At 37.0% G+C, this 20116-nt stretch overlaps 1 protein-coding gene across 1 annotated transcript in view; it reads left to right on the forward strand.

Annotated features, from left to right (window-relative positions):
• Window positions 1-55: 55 nt before the first annotated feature.
• CCDC171 (coiled-coil domain containing 171) overlaps window positions 56-20116 on the forward strand; it is a 179129-nt gene continuing 159068 nt past the window's right edge. Inside the window, 6 exon segments of the mRNA XM_009274285.1 lie at window positions 56-269; window positions 2819-2990; window positions 6846-6984; window positions 9044-9218; window positions 12135-12316; window positions 16532-16678. Of these exon segments, the coding sequence (XP_009272560.1) occupies window positions 2833-2990; window positions 6846-6984; window positions 9044-9218; window positions 12135-12316; window positions 16532-16678 (801 nt within the window). The 5' untranslated portion in view covers window positions 56-269; window positions 2819-2832.

Consider the following 20116-nt stretch of genomic DNA (forward strand, 5'->3'; position numbering starts at 1 on the left):
CGCTGGGGTGTTGCGGAAGCCCTGTCCTGAGCTGCCGCCGAGTCTGACGGTGCCGCCGGCGCTTTCCCGTCGGCCGCCAGCACGCCGCGCTTCACCTCGGCCTGCCGGATACACCGCCTGAGCCACTGGTACAGCGTGCGCTTAAACAAGTGACATCTTCGGTGTAAGCGTAGTGAAGTGATGGTGTTGCTTTGATTTTTTAGCTTGCATAAAATTTTTGGTCTACGTTAACGAAAACCTAGTGATTCTTTCAGCTGAAACAACTGCTGGTGAGTTTTTGTAGGTTCCAGTGCAGGTATGTTAGTTACGCCTGGCTTTGTATGTTTTAAAGTAGTACATCGTAAGATCGTGGTTAGATTTATTTTGAGTAGTCTCCATCATAGAACGGTTTGGGTTGGAAGGGACCTTAATGATCACCTGGTCCAACCCCCCTGCCATGGGCAGGGACACCTTCCGCTAGGCCAGGTTGCTCAAAGCCCCATCCAACCTGGCCTTGAACACTTCCGGGCATGGGACGTCCACAACTTCTCTGGGCAACCTGTTCCAGCGCCCCACCACCCTCACGGTGAAGAATTTCTTGCTTAAATCCAGTCTAAATCAGTGGTCTTGCTAAAGTTAGTTAAGCATATTCAGAAGTTCACGAGGAGACTATGACACAAGTTTTGTAGGTAGCACCCATCAAACGTATTAACTACTCAAACGAACACTTCTTACACTGTTTTGCTTGATTATGGGGCTCCTACGAGCCATTCCATGCCACTTGAATACTTTTTTTCGTAGGTGAAATAGCATGCTTTTGGAGTGTATCCATTTGTGTGCTAATAAACTAGCTATTGATGATAACATACTTTAACAGAGGAAGGTGGCATATTCAAAATCATCAGCATTCCCAGAAAACATTCCTTAGATTTTTTTTTTTCCCCCCCCTCCCCTCTATGTAACTTCAGAGTAATTTCAGGAAGTTTTAAAACTGCAGAATGATGTGGATGTGACAGAGTACATTTTGATCATGTTTTGAGACAGACTCTTTTTTACTGCAGCTGTTGGTTGTTGAGTAGAGTTAGTGAATTCTATTCGTGAGGTGAAAAAACAGATCGCTGAGGAAGGCTTTTAGTTATACCTTTTTTTTTTTTTACTTTTTATTATGAGGTTTTGGTGTAGGTTGCAATAAAGCTTGAAAGGGTGGTATGAAAAACTAGTTTCTCAGTGTTCAGAGCTACATCTTAATGTGAAAATTGGGCACAATTGTTAGAGGTATAGTTTCCCATACCCTGATATCACAATTTCATTTTATCCAAGCAGTTGATCTTTGAGTACAATACTACAAATGCTGTCAGGATTGTTCTTCTGTCATGTAAAGTTGGAGGTTTTAGTTTGCAAGTTACTAATAATTTAATGGACCTTAACATGTGCCTAGCAATTGTGTCTATACTTTGAAAATGAGGTCTTCAACTATTTTCTCAGTTGGGATGGAAAGAAAGCTTCGTCGCTTTTGCTAGGAGTGTGAGTGACAGTTGTATGGTAGTTATGTGTTTCGGGGCTTATGAAAACATGTACCAAGGTGAATTCTGATGGGTAGATCTTAAAAATCACAAATGTTACATCTAGATATTCTTTATTAAGAAACTGAAGCAAACTGTTAACCTTCATTGTACTTTTCTTCCCATATTACTCCACTTGATTTTCAAGATACTGTGGAATAACTGTGTGTTTGAATATAAAGCAGTATGATAACCCTGGGCACCAGTTGTTGTGCTTTTTCTGTTAAAACAAAAAAAAAGTTTTTAGAAATAATAGGTTTATTCTTGCTGCATGTTCTGTTAAAATTATAGTTTGAAGCAGAAATGCATTTTTTCTTCTCCAGATTTCTAGTGCAGATTATTAGATACTGGAATGAACAAAATGAGTTTATAGTTAATATATTACACCAAGTACTTCTGTGTTCAGTCCGACAGAAATAGACTGTGGCAAACATGTGGCTGCGAGACGGAGATGGTAAAGATGAAATCCAGGCTAGTTTCTTGTTTTAGACTTTAATGTGGATGTCCATCTGCTGTGGAGTTCAAAAGCAAACCTTCATGACTCATTAATCTTGACTGTTGAATACAGCTTATTCTTCATGTTACCTTGCTTTAATTAATGGAAAGAAATAATAAATGAGTTTGCTGTTCAACTTGAAGTAAATCTTGGAGATTTTTTAAGGTCTATGTTATAAATACGTTATCTGTATTGATTTCTTTTTATCAGTAACGCTAAACTAGTGAGTTTCTGCTAACGGTAAGCTGAGTTATAGTTCAATTTAATATTCCTCCTGTATGCCCCTAAATATTGCTGATATATCTAATACAATAAAAATGCTTTCAAGCAGAAAATTCCAGACTTATGAAACAGTTGGAAGACTTGTTATGTTAAAGGCTGCTATTAGAGAACAAACCTTGGATATTGACCTACTTAAAAAATCACAGTACATGCATTTATTTCCCTTGGAATTATTCTGAAGAGAAATGGAGTTTGTGATCCTCTTAGGAGAATAGAGAATGTAGGGGAACAATCTACGCAAACATAACGTTTTGTATTGGCATCCTTCTGAAAACCCTGGCAGCAGATATTCTACAAAATATATTTTTTTCGTATACAATATTGAAGCTTAGAGGACTAGCAGCACAATTCTCTTTGTTGACTAAAACTGATGTCAAATTACAGTTGGTGGTAATTGTTCAAGTGACATAGTAATAACACTGTTTGGTAACTGTTGGTCAGTGTTAACAAGTGATTCTTCCATTATGTTGCCAAATAAACTAAAGCATGTCTCTTACAGGTTTTCATGTTTTTATGATATGGAAAAGAGTAATCTTTGAAGCTTGTCAAGTAAAAGTATATGTGGTCGGAGATGATGTTCATTCTCCAGAGTTTATAGACTTAAAAAGCTGCGTATTGGACATCATGAGTTTGTCCTCTCCAGTCAGCTGCGCTGTCACCGAAGCTAAATGGTGAGCTTCACTTCTGTATATTTAAGTCTGGTAATATGGTTCATGTTTTTGTGGTTTATTTTCTAGATCCCTAAAATTACGTAATTCAGACTGAAGAACCAGATATGGTGTGATACATGCAAAGCTGTCCCATGTCAGTATTAGTCATTAGATGAAAAGATTTACTTGGAGGCGTGCATACCGGCCATCTGATGTGCAAGAATTCTGACATGACTGTAGGAGACATGACTTGGAGATAGAGGGAGTTCATGTCTGCAGTTAGGAATGCTGACCTGGAGTTACAGAATCGTTTTCTGTGTTAGCTGAGGTGGTAGAGGTCGGCTTTAAGTCTGGCACATGGCTCTTATTTTTTATAACCTGATATGTGTTTGATCTTTGGCACAATTAAAGTAAGCTTTAATTCATTCTGTTTATCTTAACTGTGAGAGCTATTTGTCACTAAAGTCAAAGTCTGATTATACAAAACTGGCAATAGAAACAGCAAAATTCCACGAATATGAACTTTGGTTAGGAAATCAGTCTGCAGACTACTTCAGCTGGGGAAGTTTAGCAAGATTCCACTGCTAGGTAATAAATGAATGAAAATTTCTCTCTGTTACAAAATTACTCTACGTTTTGTGCCAGATGTGTAAGCAAAGCTAGTGAAAAACTTTTTCTGCAATGTTCTATGTTCACTGTAACTAGCTGACTTGTGAAGTGAATGTGAATTTAAAGTTTTTGAGTTACAAGTAGTCATTGTGCAATGTAGAACTCAAAAGCTATTTCACCTTCTTACATGCTTTCTTGAAGAATCTTAAAGTACTACTAAAATTGGTGTCTTAGATAAAAGCTGTAGTTGGTAAAATACGTATTTTAGTTCAAAACCAATGATCGATGAACTATTAATATATGAAAATGGAAGTACAAAGCATTCTCTGAATTCCTGTTAGACTGCAAATCATACATGCTGTGAAACTTCCCAGGGATTTTGTGTGGTTGTTTTGTCTTTGATTTAAGCTTCCGAGAGCTTTATGCTTGTAGCACTTCTACTTGTGATACAAATATGGAAGGAATAATCTCCTACAATAGGTAGTATGAAGCTTTAATAAAGTACTGGATGTGCTGGTGACATTGTGATGATTAAAGAAAATATCACAGAAATAAGAATTCTTAAGGCCAATCTATTCTAATTGAAAATGTTTAAGTAGACAAATAAAATAATGAAGTGGTTAACATAGTAATATTCCCTCTTTTTTGTTGTTGTTTTTTTTTAAGTAGCTGATTCAATTTGATTCTATACTAAGAACAAAAATAGGGTTTCTGCTTTATATTTTTAATTTTTCAGTAATGGCATTGTGAGTTTAGCAGCTGTGCAGAAAATACCATTTTAAAAAGGTGTTTAATGCTTTTTTTCCCCAGTAGTTACTGTTGTGCTGTTGTGTCTTAATGATCTTATGCACATTTTTCATTTCTATAATGTCCCTAATTTGCTATTACTTGTGATTTTTTGTGACTTGTTGTTTCCTCCCCCCCCCCCCCCCCCCACTGGTCCAGTTAAGTAGAACATTTAATCACATAGTTAAATTTTCCACTGAGTAAGTTTTATTGTGTAGATATCTCCATTGTGCTCTTCCCCCGGAGATGTTTTGTGACTTGTTGTTTCCTCCCCCCCTTCCCCCCCCCACTGGTCCAGTTAAGTAGAACATTTAATCACATAGTTAAATTTTCCACTGAGTAAGTTTTATTGTGTAGATATCTCCATTGTGCTCTTCCCCCGGATCCATACAAACCAATGTCATTTACTTGAAGATTTAAAGGTGTTTTTTTATTTACTTTACAAAAAGTACTCATTCCCTTGCTTGCATTCAGTGTGCTCTCCATGCAAGAAGTATTAAATATCACCGGGTTTAAAGCAGCGAAACAACCTCCCTGCTGCCCGCAAACTAACAAAATGGTTACCCTTTCCATAATCCTTGTTTCTTTGCCCTAGTCCTCCCCAGTTTTCAACTTGGGTTCTGTTTCTCTCCCTAACCCGTGCTTTGCTAACTTTGGTGCTATCTGGCCTTTAGCTATCTTTAGTTGAGATTGATACTTCTTGCATCATCTCTGAATAAGATGACTTGCCTTTCTTTCATGTCTGTTTTCCCCAGCCACAGAAAAATAAAGGTCTCCCAAACCTATTATATGACGTCCATAAACAAGCTTTTATACAGTTTACAGATGCTCCCACTGTTGAGATCCTTCTTATTTCCTGCTTGACTTACCACCATATCTTCTTATTGCAGTAGTTAAGAGTTGCATAAAATAACAATACATGATTTTACTTACCTTGTTGCTGATCTTTTGCCCTTTGAGTCATGTTGGTTCCTTTGGGTATGGCTCCCATAGTAAAGACTGAAAGCTAATAATGTGCCTGTGGTTTTCTTGCAGTACATGCAGGTTTTAATGATCCTTATCTCCTACATTTATTAAATATGTAAAATGTGTTAAGTACATGGCACCCTGTAGAACAATTACTGATGACATACAATTACTCTGATCTTATAGATGAAGTCCATCTTGTTTTTAAATGGAAATAGACTTAGTATTTATTAAATTATAAAATATTCACAGGCTGCAGCTAGAACACTGAAATTTCATCCATTGTTATTAGTACCGTCTTTAAAGGCAACACTTAATCTAAATTACTATTCCTCTTGTTGATGACATTTGTGTCTTTTTTGCTAGTCAACTTACGTGAGAAAACATGTATCGTCAGGTAGAGTTCTCAGTCATGGAAAATGTTAATGGTGCCTGTGCACAAACCCAGGGGTAAAGTTGTCATTTTTTATTTAGAAAAAACAAATAATTAAATCCTGGTAGACTGTCATTTCAGTAATTAATACTTAAGACTTCATGTAGACAAAGGTAAGCTATTTTAGTATTTTCAGTTCTGTATGAAATGATGCCAACTTTGTGGTTAATTTAATCATGTTTCTTTTTACAGTATATGTCATGTTTAGTTGTCCTGACAACTTGTGTTTTTGTGTGGAGCAACTAATTATTGCAGCCAGTCTTACAGATATAAAATTATGTGAAAACTGATATTTAACTCCTGAAATAATGTAAAAGTTTGAAGTTACAATAACTGCACATAAGATTATTAAACTAGTTTATTTTAATTAAATATGTATTTTGTACTCATTTTTCACTCTACATATAAAAGCTTGTTTTGATTATTTTAATATTGCTTGTGGTGCTCAAGGGCTCATCCTGCTAACTGCCAAGTAGATTTTCTTTTAACTGAAATAGTAGTGGAAATGAAGATATTGGGTATTTTACAGGACTAGACCTTTAATTTGTATTGTGTTTATGATCAATTGCTTGTGTGTGTGTATATATACACATCTTTGAATAAAAAACATGGAAACGTGATTTTTGTTCCACATATGTGCATTTGTTTCATGATGGAGGTGGTTTTGAGATGGTAATCCATGTTAAAAAATGAGCCCTACTGCAGGAGACAAACAAAAACTTGCTAGTCATTTTAATGTAAGTGATTGGAATGGTGTTTTTTAAGCATCCTGAAAGTTTATTGAATCAATAATAAAGATGATGAAAAAAAATAAAAAACATGTTATGCTTAAATCAACTTTGGGAAGTCCAAAGTGCATATCTCTCTTTAAGTTCCTGCTGCTACATCTCTCATAGCTTTCACAATAATCAATTCTATACAACCCTTTTTTCAAAGAGCAATAGTATGATGACAACTGCATGGCATAATTTTACTTAAGTGAATATTTAGAACTTTGGGATCGCAATCTGATCATTAAAATAAGGGAGCATTAAAACTTAAAAGGAATACTTATCTTTTTCAAAAACATTTGTATTTTGCAGCTTACATAATGCCAAGCGTGAGTCACAGTTACTACAAAACAGCAATGAATCAGAATTGGACACTGCTGAAGATCTGAGAAGGAAACTCTGTCAAGCTAAAAAAGAAAAATTAGACTTAACTATTAAACACAATCAAGAAGTAAGGACTTTTTTGTTTGCTTTATCTTAGTCTTGGAATAAATGTAATCTTGTTTCATTAAAATCATACTCTCGCGTGGTGTATCAGAAGCACAGCCATTAGCTGAAAAATAACAAGGAAGGTGATGCTGTACAGACCTCTCATACCTGTTCCTAGGAACTCTTAGCACCTCTGCTGGCATTGTTAATAGTTAAAGTTGCACCAAGCAGAGTGCAAATTTTCTGCAGGGAAAGCAGTCACTGTGCCTCACAGTAGTTTGTTAGGTAAAATAGCCTGGTGACACAAATAAATAAAAACCGCAGCTTGAACCTAGCCTCGTAAAAATGATCTTATTTAGTTCTTACTTACATTTTTTGTAGGGTATTAGAGTATCATTTTAATTCTGCAGAAATCATTTGCAACTTAAACCTAGTACAGTGTTTTTCTGTGTGTAGTATATCAAATCCAGCTAGGATATCCTTTAGTGGTCTTGCAATGTCTCAGCTTGTGCAAATTTTCAGTTTCCAATAACTGTAACAATGTATAATGTACAAATGTGGTGATGTGTTTGTCAGTAACTTCATACTTGGTAATGAGAACGTCATTCATAGGGAAGTAATTTACCCACATTACAAAGGTTTTCCATGATGCTGTGGTAGCAAACTAGTATTGAAATGAAGCAGTAGTAAGAAAATACTTAATTCATCTTTTCTTCAGCTTGAATATCAGCTTTCGCACTAGTATACATAAGGAAAGGTGGGCACTGAGTACAGCAGTAGTTGTAATTGGCTACGGATTTGTTGCTACTAGGAGCATTTCCTGCACTTGCTAATGCCAATGCCAGTATGACAGCTGATGTCCTCGTTTAAATTGTGCTGGTGCAGGAGTATTATTACTACTATGGGTAACAATTCTGCTCTTAGCAGTTTGCTAGGGGCAGTTGATGTGGGTGCTCATTCATCTGTTTTGGGCTAAATCCAGCCAATAAACCAAGTTTACTGTTTCATATCCATTTATTATTGGGGTGTGTCCCTAAGTTAAGAGGTTCCTGCTTCTCCCACAACGACTTGCTCTTGTGCTGCAGTTAATTTGTTATTTTCCCATTGCCCCATCAGCTGTGGGGTGGTTCTATAAAATGGGTCCCTGGAATTACCTGGATTTAAAAAAAACCCAAACAAACCACCTCTTACATTGAGAATTTGAAAGCTGGGTGTGCACAAGGATCTTCTGCGCCACTTTGCTATTGTGGTTTGCACCGCAGTGACAGGTTGCATTTTAAGTAGATAAACTACTTGAGAGACTGGGTATTTTTCCCTATCCGTTTACTGTATAGTTACAGATAATGGAAATGCTCAAGTTACCTATGCGTGATATTATTGAAGTGAAAGGGCTACTTTGTAGATGTTGTGAAGAAATATATATTTTACTTTCCACCTTCTTGTGTTGAAATAGCTTGAACTTGATTTTCTAGAACCAGTTTTTGGCAGCAATGACTAGACTATGTTTCTTAATTTGGATAAGATCACTTTTTGAAGCATTTTCCATTCTTAGTTTGTTGTCTGTTAAATTTAGTAGCATTCTGTTTGACTACTGAACATTATTGGACTGAATTTTATGTTCATAAGTATACTTGTGAGTTATTAGATGTCTGATAGTCTAGCATCCCAACATGACTGTTTTTCTAAGTGTTAAATTTGAAGAAAGTTGCCAGAAAATTGCCTATGGAATATAATGTTTCTGTTGCTGCAGTCTTTCCTTTGAGGTGCAGGAAGATGACAGTATTATGACTTCTATTTTCGTAAGGTAGTTTATTTTTGGAAAAATGGAGGGATATGTTTAAGGTACATGAAATTCATCTAGGAATAGGAACAGTTTGCATAAAAAAACAGTAAAAGTACTTAAAGTATGCATAAATGTGTATTTGCAAGACTATATTTCAAATTCAAGTGGAATAAGAAGGCAGCTGTAAATGCAATTCAAAATGTCTTTTAAAAATATGCTGTAGGTGTATTTCTATAACATGTTGCATTTTTTCAAAGGAGCATTGTTGCCAGTTTTCTGAAACAAATTTATTTTCTAGCTGTCCAACTATGAAAGCCAGATAGTCAAATTACGGTCGGAAATTGAGAAAGGAGAGGCTGTTCGACAAAGTCTGGAGTATGAATTGGCAATTGCCAGAAAAGATGCTCGTCTGAAAGTGTATGCTGCAGAAGAGGAGTTAAGTGATGCAAAAAACAAACTTGTGGAACTGCAAGGTAAGTTTCAAAAAAGCAAACACAGAACAAAGGCTGTCAGTTTCAAGACAGGGAGACAAATGAGAAGCAGTGACTTAATTAAATTTTCTAGTTATTGCTGTTTTTCTTGGATCTCTCTTATCTTTCCTCTCTCTTATTCATTTGCTTTTGTAAACTCATGAGTTTACAACTCTTGCTGTCTCACGTGTGAATTAAAATTAACCTGCTAAACCTATCAACCCTTTTTACTTTTGCCCCTTACCTTCTGGAAAGGAAAGTTGTTTCCCCTTTCATTGCTGTCCTTGTACAGAATTGTAATCATGGTGGCTGTTTCCACATCCTGGTTATCATTATGTCCAGCAGTTCTTCCTTTTCCATTTCAGGAGAAAAAAAGAAAAGAAAAAGTCCATTCCTGTTCATTTGTCTGCATGATTTCCAAGAACTTTTTTCCAGAAGTTCTTATCATACTGCTTCTTTCTTTCTTCTTTTCAAAGGTTTCAAGCTTTTCATTGCTCATGTCCTCTTCTCATCATCCTTGTTTCTCTTTTTATAGGTAATGGAACATGTATGTTGTGACAGTAGTATGTGGAAGGGAAAGTTTTTACCTAGACATTTTTTTCCTACTAGTTTTATGTTCAGAAGCTCAGATTTCCTTGATCCTCCTCAACAGAGAGAGAGATATTTCTCATTCTTACAAGTAAGTGAGGTGCATTTTTAATTACCTAAGTAAGTATAATACCTTTTTAATCTAGTACAGGAGATGCATTTGTGAGTTTGCTGAACCTTTAATGTTCCATGAAGAGTTTAGAGCACTCCTTGTGGAGACTTTATCCTTCCGAGAATGGAAGGAGACTGAGAAACTTGCAAGTACTTAAAGTACCAGCTGTTTTTAAGGTAATTAGAAAGCTGAACTTTTCACTCTGTTGGAGAAAACACACACACACACACACACACACAAAACCTTATGGATTGCAAAATGGAAGAAGGCATTTTTTTTCCCTTTGGAAATTCCCCTGCAATTGCGAACTGAAGACTTGAACTGCTAGTTTCTCACTTAGAGGAAAACTGTGTTTCTTTCTGTGCATGCTGATTTTACTGCTAGTTTGCTTGCCAGTTTAGAAGTGAGCAGTATGTGGTTGTATTTTAAAATACTTTAAATCTCACTTTGTGATTCATTTTATGATTTAAAAAACTCATTGGCTGCTGAGTCAGGCACAGCTGGCAGGTGTTGGTGGTGGGTGCGGGTCTGCAGGGCAACCTGTGCGGGAGGAAAGAGGTCTGGGTCTGCCCATAGCTGGTCCCAGCCAGCTCCACAATGGGCAAACCCACCCACCGCCACACACCAGACTGCTCACCAGAGAGTGCATGGTGCCTCTCCCAAAACGTGTTTCAGAAAGGGTGGTAAATGCTGAGAGGAAGAGAAAGAGAAGAAGAGAAGAAAAAAACAAAACAGCAGGAGAGACAGGAGCAGAGCAGCAGCCTGAGCAGGGGCTGGGGCCGAAGTAGTGACTGGCCATGTAGGCATCAAGAGGCAGGACTCAAAAGGGACTGTTGCTGATGGAGGAACCACAGCACAGTGACCCCAGCCTGCTGTGCTGCCTGTCACCTCCCTGAAGGGACTGGGCTAATGTGTGGTGAAGGGACTGGAGAACAAAAAGTGGGTAGGAGAGGTTTTGCAGAGGCAAGGAATGTTTTCCTAAATGTATGTGTGTGTTAGTTTCTTTCAATACCAGAATCAGTAATTAGAAGTCTGTTAATTGACAGTAAATTACATTGGTTGAAATTCTTCAAACTGGTTTGGTTTTTTTTCTGTGCCAAAGAAGTCAAATCATCATGGCATTGATTCTCAATTCTTTTGCAGTTTATAACTTGCTGCTTGTTTTCCCTGGTCACTTGGAGCCTTCCTCACCTCATTTGGTGCTTTGATGTGACCCCAACTTAGCTCCTTGGACAGAAGGCCTCATCTGTGGCTTGTCCTCTTCAGTATTTCCTTCAAATTGTTTTTCTGCTGTTCTCAATGAGGCTTGACTTTCTGCCGTCTGACAGTCTTTTCCCATCGTTGTGTCCACTGATTCTCTATGTGATCTTAATGTGCCTCTTCTGTTCCTTATCCTTCTCTGACTGGAAAGAAATTTCAGAAAACTGGGATGAATTTGAAATAAAAATCTGTTAGAAAGTGGTGATCACGTAAATGCCAATGTAGCTAGTTGTATCCAGCAAAATGAAAAGCTGATACAAAGTACTTTCATCTGAAAGCCAGTTTGTAAAATAAAGCAAAGTTCGAAGTCAAACTGCTTAAATAAATAGGCATAGGTAATGGCGGTTTCTGCAGCATTTAAGCTTTTGCAGAAGAGTATATACAGTGTTCCCCTATCTCTGGGCATTTGCTGGGCTGAAGATTTAATCTCTTGAGCAGCAGTAAATTTCCTTGGAAAAGCTAAGCCTTTGCTCGCTGGCCCAACCACCTTAGGTTTTCCTATAGTCCCTTTCATGGGGCAGGTGCCTATCTTTACTGTCGCTTAAACTGAACTCAAAATTAATTGATAGAGCCTAATACCTGTATCAAACAGACATTTGGAAATAAGCTGGCCAAACGTTGTAGAAATCTGAGATTAAGTCCTCAATGCTATAGAGACCTCACTTGAAAGAGTTATCTCAAGTTTTTATTCTTTTCTGAGAGAAGTGTTTTAGTTTATAAAAATCTCTAAAGCGTTCCTATGTCCTTGTGTGAAAGATGCTATAGGAATACAAAATTTGATTGTTTCTTTGTAGTGAAGGTGGTGCTCTCCAGTGCTGGAAGTGTTAATGTTCCAATGTTCCAGAGGATATCACAATACACAGAAGAACTGACAATCATTATACATTTTTTTTTTTTCTGAACATGCTTTGCAGTGCTACTTGTCTTTCTTTCTCTTTTTCTTTTTCTGTAAACAATAGTATTGAATGAAAAACTTCAGCAGAAAGTGGCAGAGACTGAGAAAACATTTCATATTGCTCAGCAGAAGTGGAAAGAACAACAGCAAAGACTTGCAAGTGAGAAGGATGATATCCGCAGAACTTGCAACAGTGAATATGAATTGCTTCTTAAGGAAAGAATCAAACTAGAAAGTGTTTTGCAGGTATGATGTATTAATAGTTGGAAAGTTGCATGAAATGATGGCTGGAACTTTCTTGGTGCAAAGTGTGTGGTGGGTTGGGGTCTTTCTGGTTTAGGGAAAAAATCCCCCAAATAGTTAAATACTGCAGAATATTTCTGAAGAATATAGCTTTATAAAGTTACACTTAACTGTGTCACAGTCTTTCTTGCTTTCACGGAATGTGTTGTGGCTGATTTTCATGGTAGACACCTGAACCAAGTTGCCAGTGCACAGTGGTAGTGAGGCCCATTTGCACTGTCATGCAAAGCTGAGTTAGTAAAATCAGGGACACCCAACACCTAGTTTCTGACTCCATTTCCCTCTTACCTCCCCCAGTTTGACATTTAATAGCCTGTGAACATGAAAATCATTTGTATAATAGGGAGGCTACACACTGTCAGGGAACCTAGACAGTGATGATGGGATTTCCAACTGTGCATTGTACATTATTCACTGTATGCCACATGTGAAAAATGACTTGTTGGAAATTCTGCCGTTTGGTTAGAAAAAAATTGTTTAATACTAAGAGATGGCCTTATAATCTGTTTAGACTGTGGGTTTTTATTCTTCAGATAATTCATTTTATTGTATTTCATGAAAAAATTAATTTTCAAAGTTGAGTTGCACTGGTATGCATAAATCCCTTAGATGTTAAATGTGTAAAAAATAAATATGAACTTTTTTTTACACTTTTTTTATACAGTCAAGCTATTCAAAACTGAATTATGTTTCAAAGAAATCTAGTAGTATTATGGTGTGCAAGTACTGAGTTAACATACCCAACTCTTACCTGTTCCACAGGGACACAAATAATAACACAACTATAATTTAATAATTTTAATCTTTTTAATTAACAATTGAATTACCTTATGTCAGCAATGTACTAATAGCATCTGAGGAAAATCGAGAGTGTATTCAGCTGTAGTTACCCTTTATGCTAGAAAAAAATTATGTAGAAATTTGTGTAGAAAATTAGCCCTGCTTTCTTCCCACCCAGTCAGCTCCAGGCCTGGGACAGTGCCAGTCAGTCTTCCCAAATGACACAAACCCATCCTTACCTGGCACCTTGATAGCCAAGTTCCAACAGCAAACCTACCTGTAAAAACAATCCTTACCTGGCAGCTTGATAGCCAGGTTCTGACAGCAAACCTACCTGTTGTGTATTACTTCATGGTGCTGTCGGTCAGATTCTATACGGCACCTGTAGGAGCAGCTCTTAAGAAAAACAGGGCAGAGAGAATCTTTAATTACGTGTATTCCAAAAGTACTGTGTACTGACTCTTCATCTGTTTGTTTGAAGGCAAGATCTGGAAAGAGAGGCGCAATAATGAGACCTGAGGTAGAAATCTGGTGGTGTGGCTATGTAGTGTTTCTGTGCATGGGCTGCAAAATGAGTTGCACTCCATTATCTTAATGACCAGGAGCCCTGATGGTGGAGAAGGATCCCACTGAACTGGATTTTCTCTGAATGAAGGGCAAAAAGGAAGTTCTCCCTTCTCCCCAGTAATTTTGTGGATAAGTTGAACAGTGCTTTGAAGGAACAGTTAGGAGAACCATAAAGGAATAGTTAAACAAAAAAAAAAACACAAATGAACAAAAGAGAAAGCCAAGGAAAGAGAAGGTTTCAGAGAAAAACATGAGTTGATTGACAGGTGACACCCTGAGGTCCTTCTGAAACCAACAGAAACCTGATTCAGTTTTCATTCAAAGTCGATGCTTAAAAAAGTAGGGTTAGGTATTCAATATTAAATTTGCATGTATGCAAATCCTGGTTGGAAAAGGTGCACTTCATGAACTGTAATTCTGAACTTGGCTATGAAAATGCTAAGGTAGGCATGGAAATGAAGTCAGCTTAACCTGCTGAAATGTGTCTCTAAGATATGGAGGGAAAGTAATCCTCTCTGCTTTTTAACAGGTTTGTAGTGTGCTCTGTTGGGTGTGCTTAGCATGCCATCTGCTTCATAATAAAAGATGTTGGAGTTCAATAGTAAGTGCAATAGCATCACCTTGTGGTTAGTCAGAATATAATATTCCTTCACAGAGCCACTCAGGTTTTCCTTAGACTACTTGTGACATCGTGTTGTTTATACATGCTTTTTTAAAAAAAAAATCAGCCATGTTTTTCATAAGCAGATATACATAGTAAGTGTGTATATGATATGCAGGTATACGTGTATATATATATATATGTTGTTGGGTTTTTTTTGCATGGTGAAGTATGTTTCTCTTTGAACCGTCTAAGTGCAGGTGACTGCTGGGATAGTCTTGCACAGTTTCATACCAAATCTGAAAAGTTTGGAGACTTCTTTAAGAATTCTGAAATCCTGCAACTCATGTTGACTTGTGTAACAAGCTTGATATATTCATGTTTATTTTAGACTGATTAATGTTAACTACATTTCCAGTATAAAATGTTTTTAAGTCTTGATGTAGTATTTTGCAGAAACTATGTATTACTTGATGCGCACTTTTGCCAGCTCACTTTTGTTAATGTCTGGAAGATCTACCTGAAGAGATGAATATCTGTACCTTTCCAGTGTGGAGAGAGTGGGAGTAGTTGTATATTTCTATGAAAATAGTTAACTTTTTTTAGTATGCTGATGGGAAGAAACCTGTGCATTGGCTTGATATTACAGGCAAACTGAGGGGATTAGCTTAAATTTACTCTATATCCAGGTATATTATTTCTGAAATAGTAGTATATAAAAAATAAAAATAGTATAATAGTATATACTATATAATATATATTACATACTATTTTTACTGAGGTTCCCATTTTTTTTCACGTGTTTCACATGCATGCTCCTTGTTTTCAGAGGATGCCAAGAAATCATGCCATAGTGCCTGCGCATGAAAGAAGAGAGAAAATAAACATAATTTTTTCAGTTACTAATTGGTAACACTTAGCACTGTAGAAGAGTCATGATTCCCTTATTGTCATGTTTGAGTGGCCAAAACTTGCTACCTTCAATCTGGAGGAACTTCTAAAAATTGTTTTCCAAACTTTGGAAAAGACTCGTATTTCTTTGATCTTCATGTATAAACATGGTTCTGTCAGACCTCAGTCTTCCAAAGAATCATTCTATATGAATAATTCATTTTTTCCTCCTCCTCCTCCCTGCTCTGCAGATGCCTTATGATTAGTAATTTCTAGGAACAAGATTATGTGATGTAAGGGTAATAGCAGAATTTGCAGACCAGCTGGTTTATTTTCACAAAATGTCTCTTGCCATGATATTGAATAGGAGTAAACGAATAGGAGGACTTATTGTAATCTTTCGGTGTTCTGCACAGAAAGTCATTTTAACAAATTGGGTCTCCAAAGGTCCTCTAACTAAATCACTGGATTTATAGCTTGTTTCTGATGCTAGTTACGGAAAAGCTTATTCCTGTCCGCTAGACCAAAGCTACTCTTTTTGAGACTTCTGGGATCTCCAGCTTAAGTATACGCTAGACTACTGGGAGTTCATTATTTGGCTACTTTCCTCTGAGCCTGGTGTGGTGTGAATGTAGATTTTGTAACAGTGACTCCACAAAGCTGCTCAGTTCAATAGTCTTAGTAATTATCTCAGCCTGTAACTTGGTTCAACTTCTGAACACAGAAATTGAAGTGGGGAACAGCTTGGTTATCTTATTCCACTGAGAACTTCATAGTTCATGTAGAAAATTTTTTAAAGTAATTCAGTTTCTAGACAGAAGAAAGTCTTTCTCAGAATAGCAGAAATGAAGATTATTTAGTCTATGGGAGTAACTATTTTTAAAAATGTCTGATTTGATTTCAAGTTCTAACAATTAAAACCAGAACAAAATACAACTTCTGTTCTTATGTATCATTTAATCAAATGCACTTAACTGTTTCCCTCTCCATCATTGCCATTGAGCTGGGAGAGAGAAGAGATTTTAAGAGCAGTCTTGTACTCTTTAGAGAGTAAGATTTCCTGTGAGGAATTGGCACCGATTTTAGTATTGCCACAGAAGGTCATGTTCATAGTGGTTTTTGAATCAACACATTTTACCTGGTGGTGAATGAAGAGCTTATCTGCTGTTGGGTAAACGGTTCTGTTGACGTGCTCACGTGTTAGATTTTAATAACCTGTTCTAATTCAGTCTCCACTCACAAAGTATTCTTCTTTTGAACTCTTTACTATAATACTTTATCTTAGTAAAAGTATCTCTTAATGCTTTATTTTTTTCTAGGAGCAGAACAATGCACTGCAAAATATATGCAAGAAAATGAAAGATGTGGAGGTGGAACACAATGGCTGTACTGAGCTGCTGAGGTGCCAGGCCAATGAGCTTGAATACAGCGCTGAACGAGAGGAGCGCCTTAAAAAAGAACTTGAAGTAAGGCTTTTTGATTATTGCTATTAGTCTCAAAAAGCGCTGACACTCTGACCAATTTCATTTTTAAGGGATGGAACCTCCCAGTTAGGCTGTGAATTCTACATACTGGATTAACAAAATGTTGAGCGTCTGTTTCGCCGAAAAGGCTGTACAGGCGAATGCCACTTATACTGTGTCCCTGACTTGAGACTGGTGTTTGAACAGCAGATGAGAAAAGGTTTATGTAAGTGTGAAAACAAGGCTAACTTTACTTGAGGAAATCTGTACACTTTCCCTAGCCTCTTAATTTGCCTATCTTCCTATCTTTTCGGCTTAAGAACAGATTTTGAGAATTAGTGAATTTGTGATGGAGAATTTACTGGAGCTGAGAAAGTCACCAGATGTTGTACTAGCTAGAGAGAATAGCATACTGGAAGATCACAGTGGTGTTATGGCAGCCTCTTGCTATCTAGACTTAAATGCTACAGGTAGTTTTAGTTTGCCTATCTGTTGAGTGACACCTGTTGCTGCGAAGTCTCAAGCCTTTAAGACTAATATCTTGTGAATTTGCTTCTTTTACTAAACTGCTAGTTCTCTCCTAAGTTTCAACATTTTGTTTGTCCACTGATAGGCTTTGTAGTAACTATGTTATCTGCACGTACAGTCTGAACCAAGACTTTCTTGGTGGAACATTTGTCACTGCAGAAAAGCATAGTGACCAGATGATTCTTTATCCTGTTGTAAGTTTTCTACCAAAGCCATCTTTAAGTATTTCCTGCAATGAATTTTAAAGAATTGGCACTTGGAGGATATTCAGAGCACTTAAAGGAATGAGTGACATACAGTTTTCAGCTGTGTTTGTTCTCTGTTATTTTTCCCTTAAAGGCAAAAGAAGTTTAAAGCATTGATTGCTAGGTAGGTAGAGCCCTGTGTTAAAGATGAAGTACAAAAGAAAATTCCTACAGGGAAGATCAAAGCTTATCAACTAAAAACACTGACTTACTGACCAACAAGGTAGACTTTTGTGCCCTCAAAGAGATCTACAGGAAATCTACTGTCAGGTATTGTGAGCTGCACATATTGGTCCAGGCAGAATTACCTTCAGTTGGAAAGTGCTGTGTATTGTGAGGTTCCAATAGCCCTTTTAAAAGCAAAGATTTTTGTTTCCTAGTACTTGAACAAGGGCTTTTTTTGTGACTTCATCGCCTTTAATATATTGACATAGGAATCATGAGCTGAAAGGAGGCGGAGCAAAGCAGCAAATTATTTATCTTTCTAAATATTTTGATTGGGTGTACTCACTGTCTGTAAATTTGAAAAGGAAGCACTCAGTTCCTTGAAAATGTACAACTGCTAGGCCTTGGAGATGGTTTTATCAGGGAATGTTATCTATTAACCACAATCAGCTAAGATATTTTCATTGCTGCTTAATTTTTATTAAATTATTTTAACTTACTGAATCTCTTAATAATGTCGTGAGAAAACAACATATTCAGACTATAGACAAACCAGTCTTGTGGTACTTGTTGTAAGTATAGCTATTTAAGCAGTGATTAAGGAAAGTATGTGATGAAACCTCTTGCATTTGAAAGTTTAAGCAAATTAGCACTAGTCCTTGTGAATGGAAAAAGAAGTCTAAGTTAGACTGCAATGCATATGCTTTAGTCAGCTTGCATCTCACTTTACCATTTCAAAAGTAAATTGCTAAGTGTCTGAAAGGGCCTACGATAATTTTACCCATTCTATACTTGAAGTCAAAGAGAGATTAACTAATGAGCATCTCTGAAAATACCTTTATTCTTTAAGAAGCAAAAGCACTGGATATTTTAAGCTTTCAATATTGATTACTGTAGACTGATTAGACAGTATTGATTACTGTAGACTTCATACTGGATAGTGGACTCAAACTCCAGAGTTTGTGACAACAGCATCATCTGCATCTGACAAGGTACCAGTACTCTGCATCGCTGTTTGTGGAGCAAAATTTGTTCTGCCTTTTCTGTGGCTGAAAGGCTGCAGGGGTTCTGAAGTTCAAAATTCAGGTTAATAAAACCTATTTTAAGTTGCTCTCACCCATAATCCTCTCCCAAAAAAAATATATACAGAGGAACAGTTTAGTATTAACAGAGTTTGCAACCTTTCTTTGATTTAAAAATTTGTAATTCCTCTTCCTCTCTTACCTTCTGGAGCTCAATCAAGCCAGAGGTATTATCTGTCCTTCATGCTGAAACAGAGTGGAACCAAAGGGACCAGCTAAGCTACTTTTCACCTCTATAGCTCAGTTATTGGAACTTTGGTCTTGGAGGCCATAAGGGGAGGAAATGGGGGAGTGTTCAAGGACTGACTTGTTGCATAGAGGAGGGGAAATGAGCACAATCTTCCCTTCTAATTGTGTTTGAAAGAAAGGACTATGCCCTTTTAAAAGGGCATGCTGCATTCCCAAGTAGGAGGAAGTGCTGCTGTGAAGCCTGGAGATTGCTGGGATTCAAACACATTGCTGTCCGTAGAATTTCTTCCTCTCTGCCTTAACAGCTGCCTCACTAGCATGGCACCTTCTGTGGATCACATTCTTAGTTGCCAAATTCTTCGCATATATTGTGGAAGAGGCATTAAAGAAGGGTACTAAAGCCTGGGCAGTAATTTTCACTGTGTGCCAATATGCCAAATTCTCCTTGTGTTTCTGCCCATCTGGTATTACTCTCACATAGTTCTGTGGTGTTCTAGCTGTCAATTTAAAACTCCTCAATGAACGGGAATAAGAATTACCCATGTCAGAAATATCGATAAAGTTCTGATAACCAGTCCTGTACTCCCAGCTGTGGTTAAATACAACTCTTGTTTTTGCCTAATGTCAGTATTTGAGATGGATTTCCAGTCAGATCTAGAAGCCTTAAAGTAGTAGACCCCAGACAGAATGGTCTACATTTTTTCATTAAATAGCCCTATATTTCTTTATCTGTCTTTGTGGAATTTTTAGCTTATAGATTGAAATTTGGTTTTTGTGGGAAGATGGACATAGGAGACATGTCTTATTTCAATTTCCATGCAGAGTACCTTGTGTTAATGGGCATTTGATTAGAAAATGTGTACATAAGGTCTTGATGATGGCAGCGAACTTCTTAAGGTGATTTGTATGAAGAATAGTGTAATTCTAATTAAAAAGCAATTTTAAAATCTTTTGTTATACACTACTTCTTGATGCGCAATGAAGATGAACTTTTTTGGAGTTCACAAAGCTGTTCCTTTAGTACCCTCTGCTGGACATAAGGGAGAAGTCCATGGGAAAATATTTGTGTTTCAGTAATAAAAGGAAATGATAAATTTAGACTCTTTTTGTACGATGGCACTCTTATGAAGAATTATATCTAGTAGACTGTATTATAAAGAAAGGAAGGTGAAAAGAGTGTGTCCCCCCCCCCCGTTTTTTTTTTTTTTTTTTTTTTTTTTTTTTTTTTTTTT

Source organism: Aptenodytes forsteri, unplaced genomic scaffold (assembly GCF_000699145.1).
Source record: "Aptenodytes forsteri isolate BGI_AS27 unplaced genomic scaffold, ASM69914v1 Scaffold46, whole genome shotgun sequence".
Lineage (NCBI taxonomy): Eukaryota > Metazoa > Chordata > Aves > Sphenisciformes > Spheniscidae > Aptenodytes > Aptenodytes forsteri.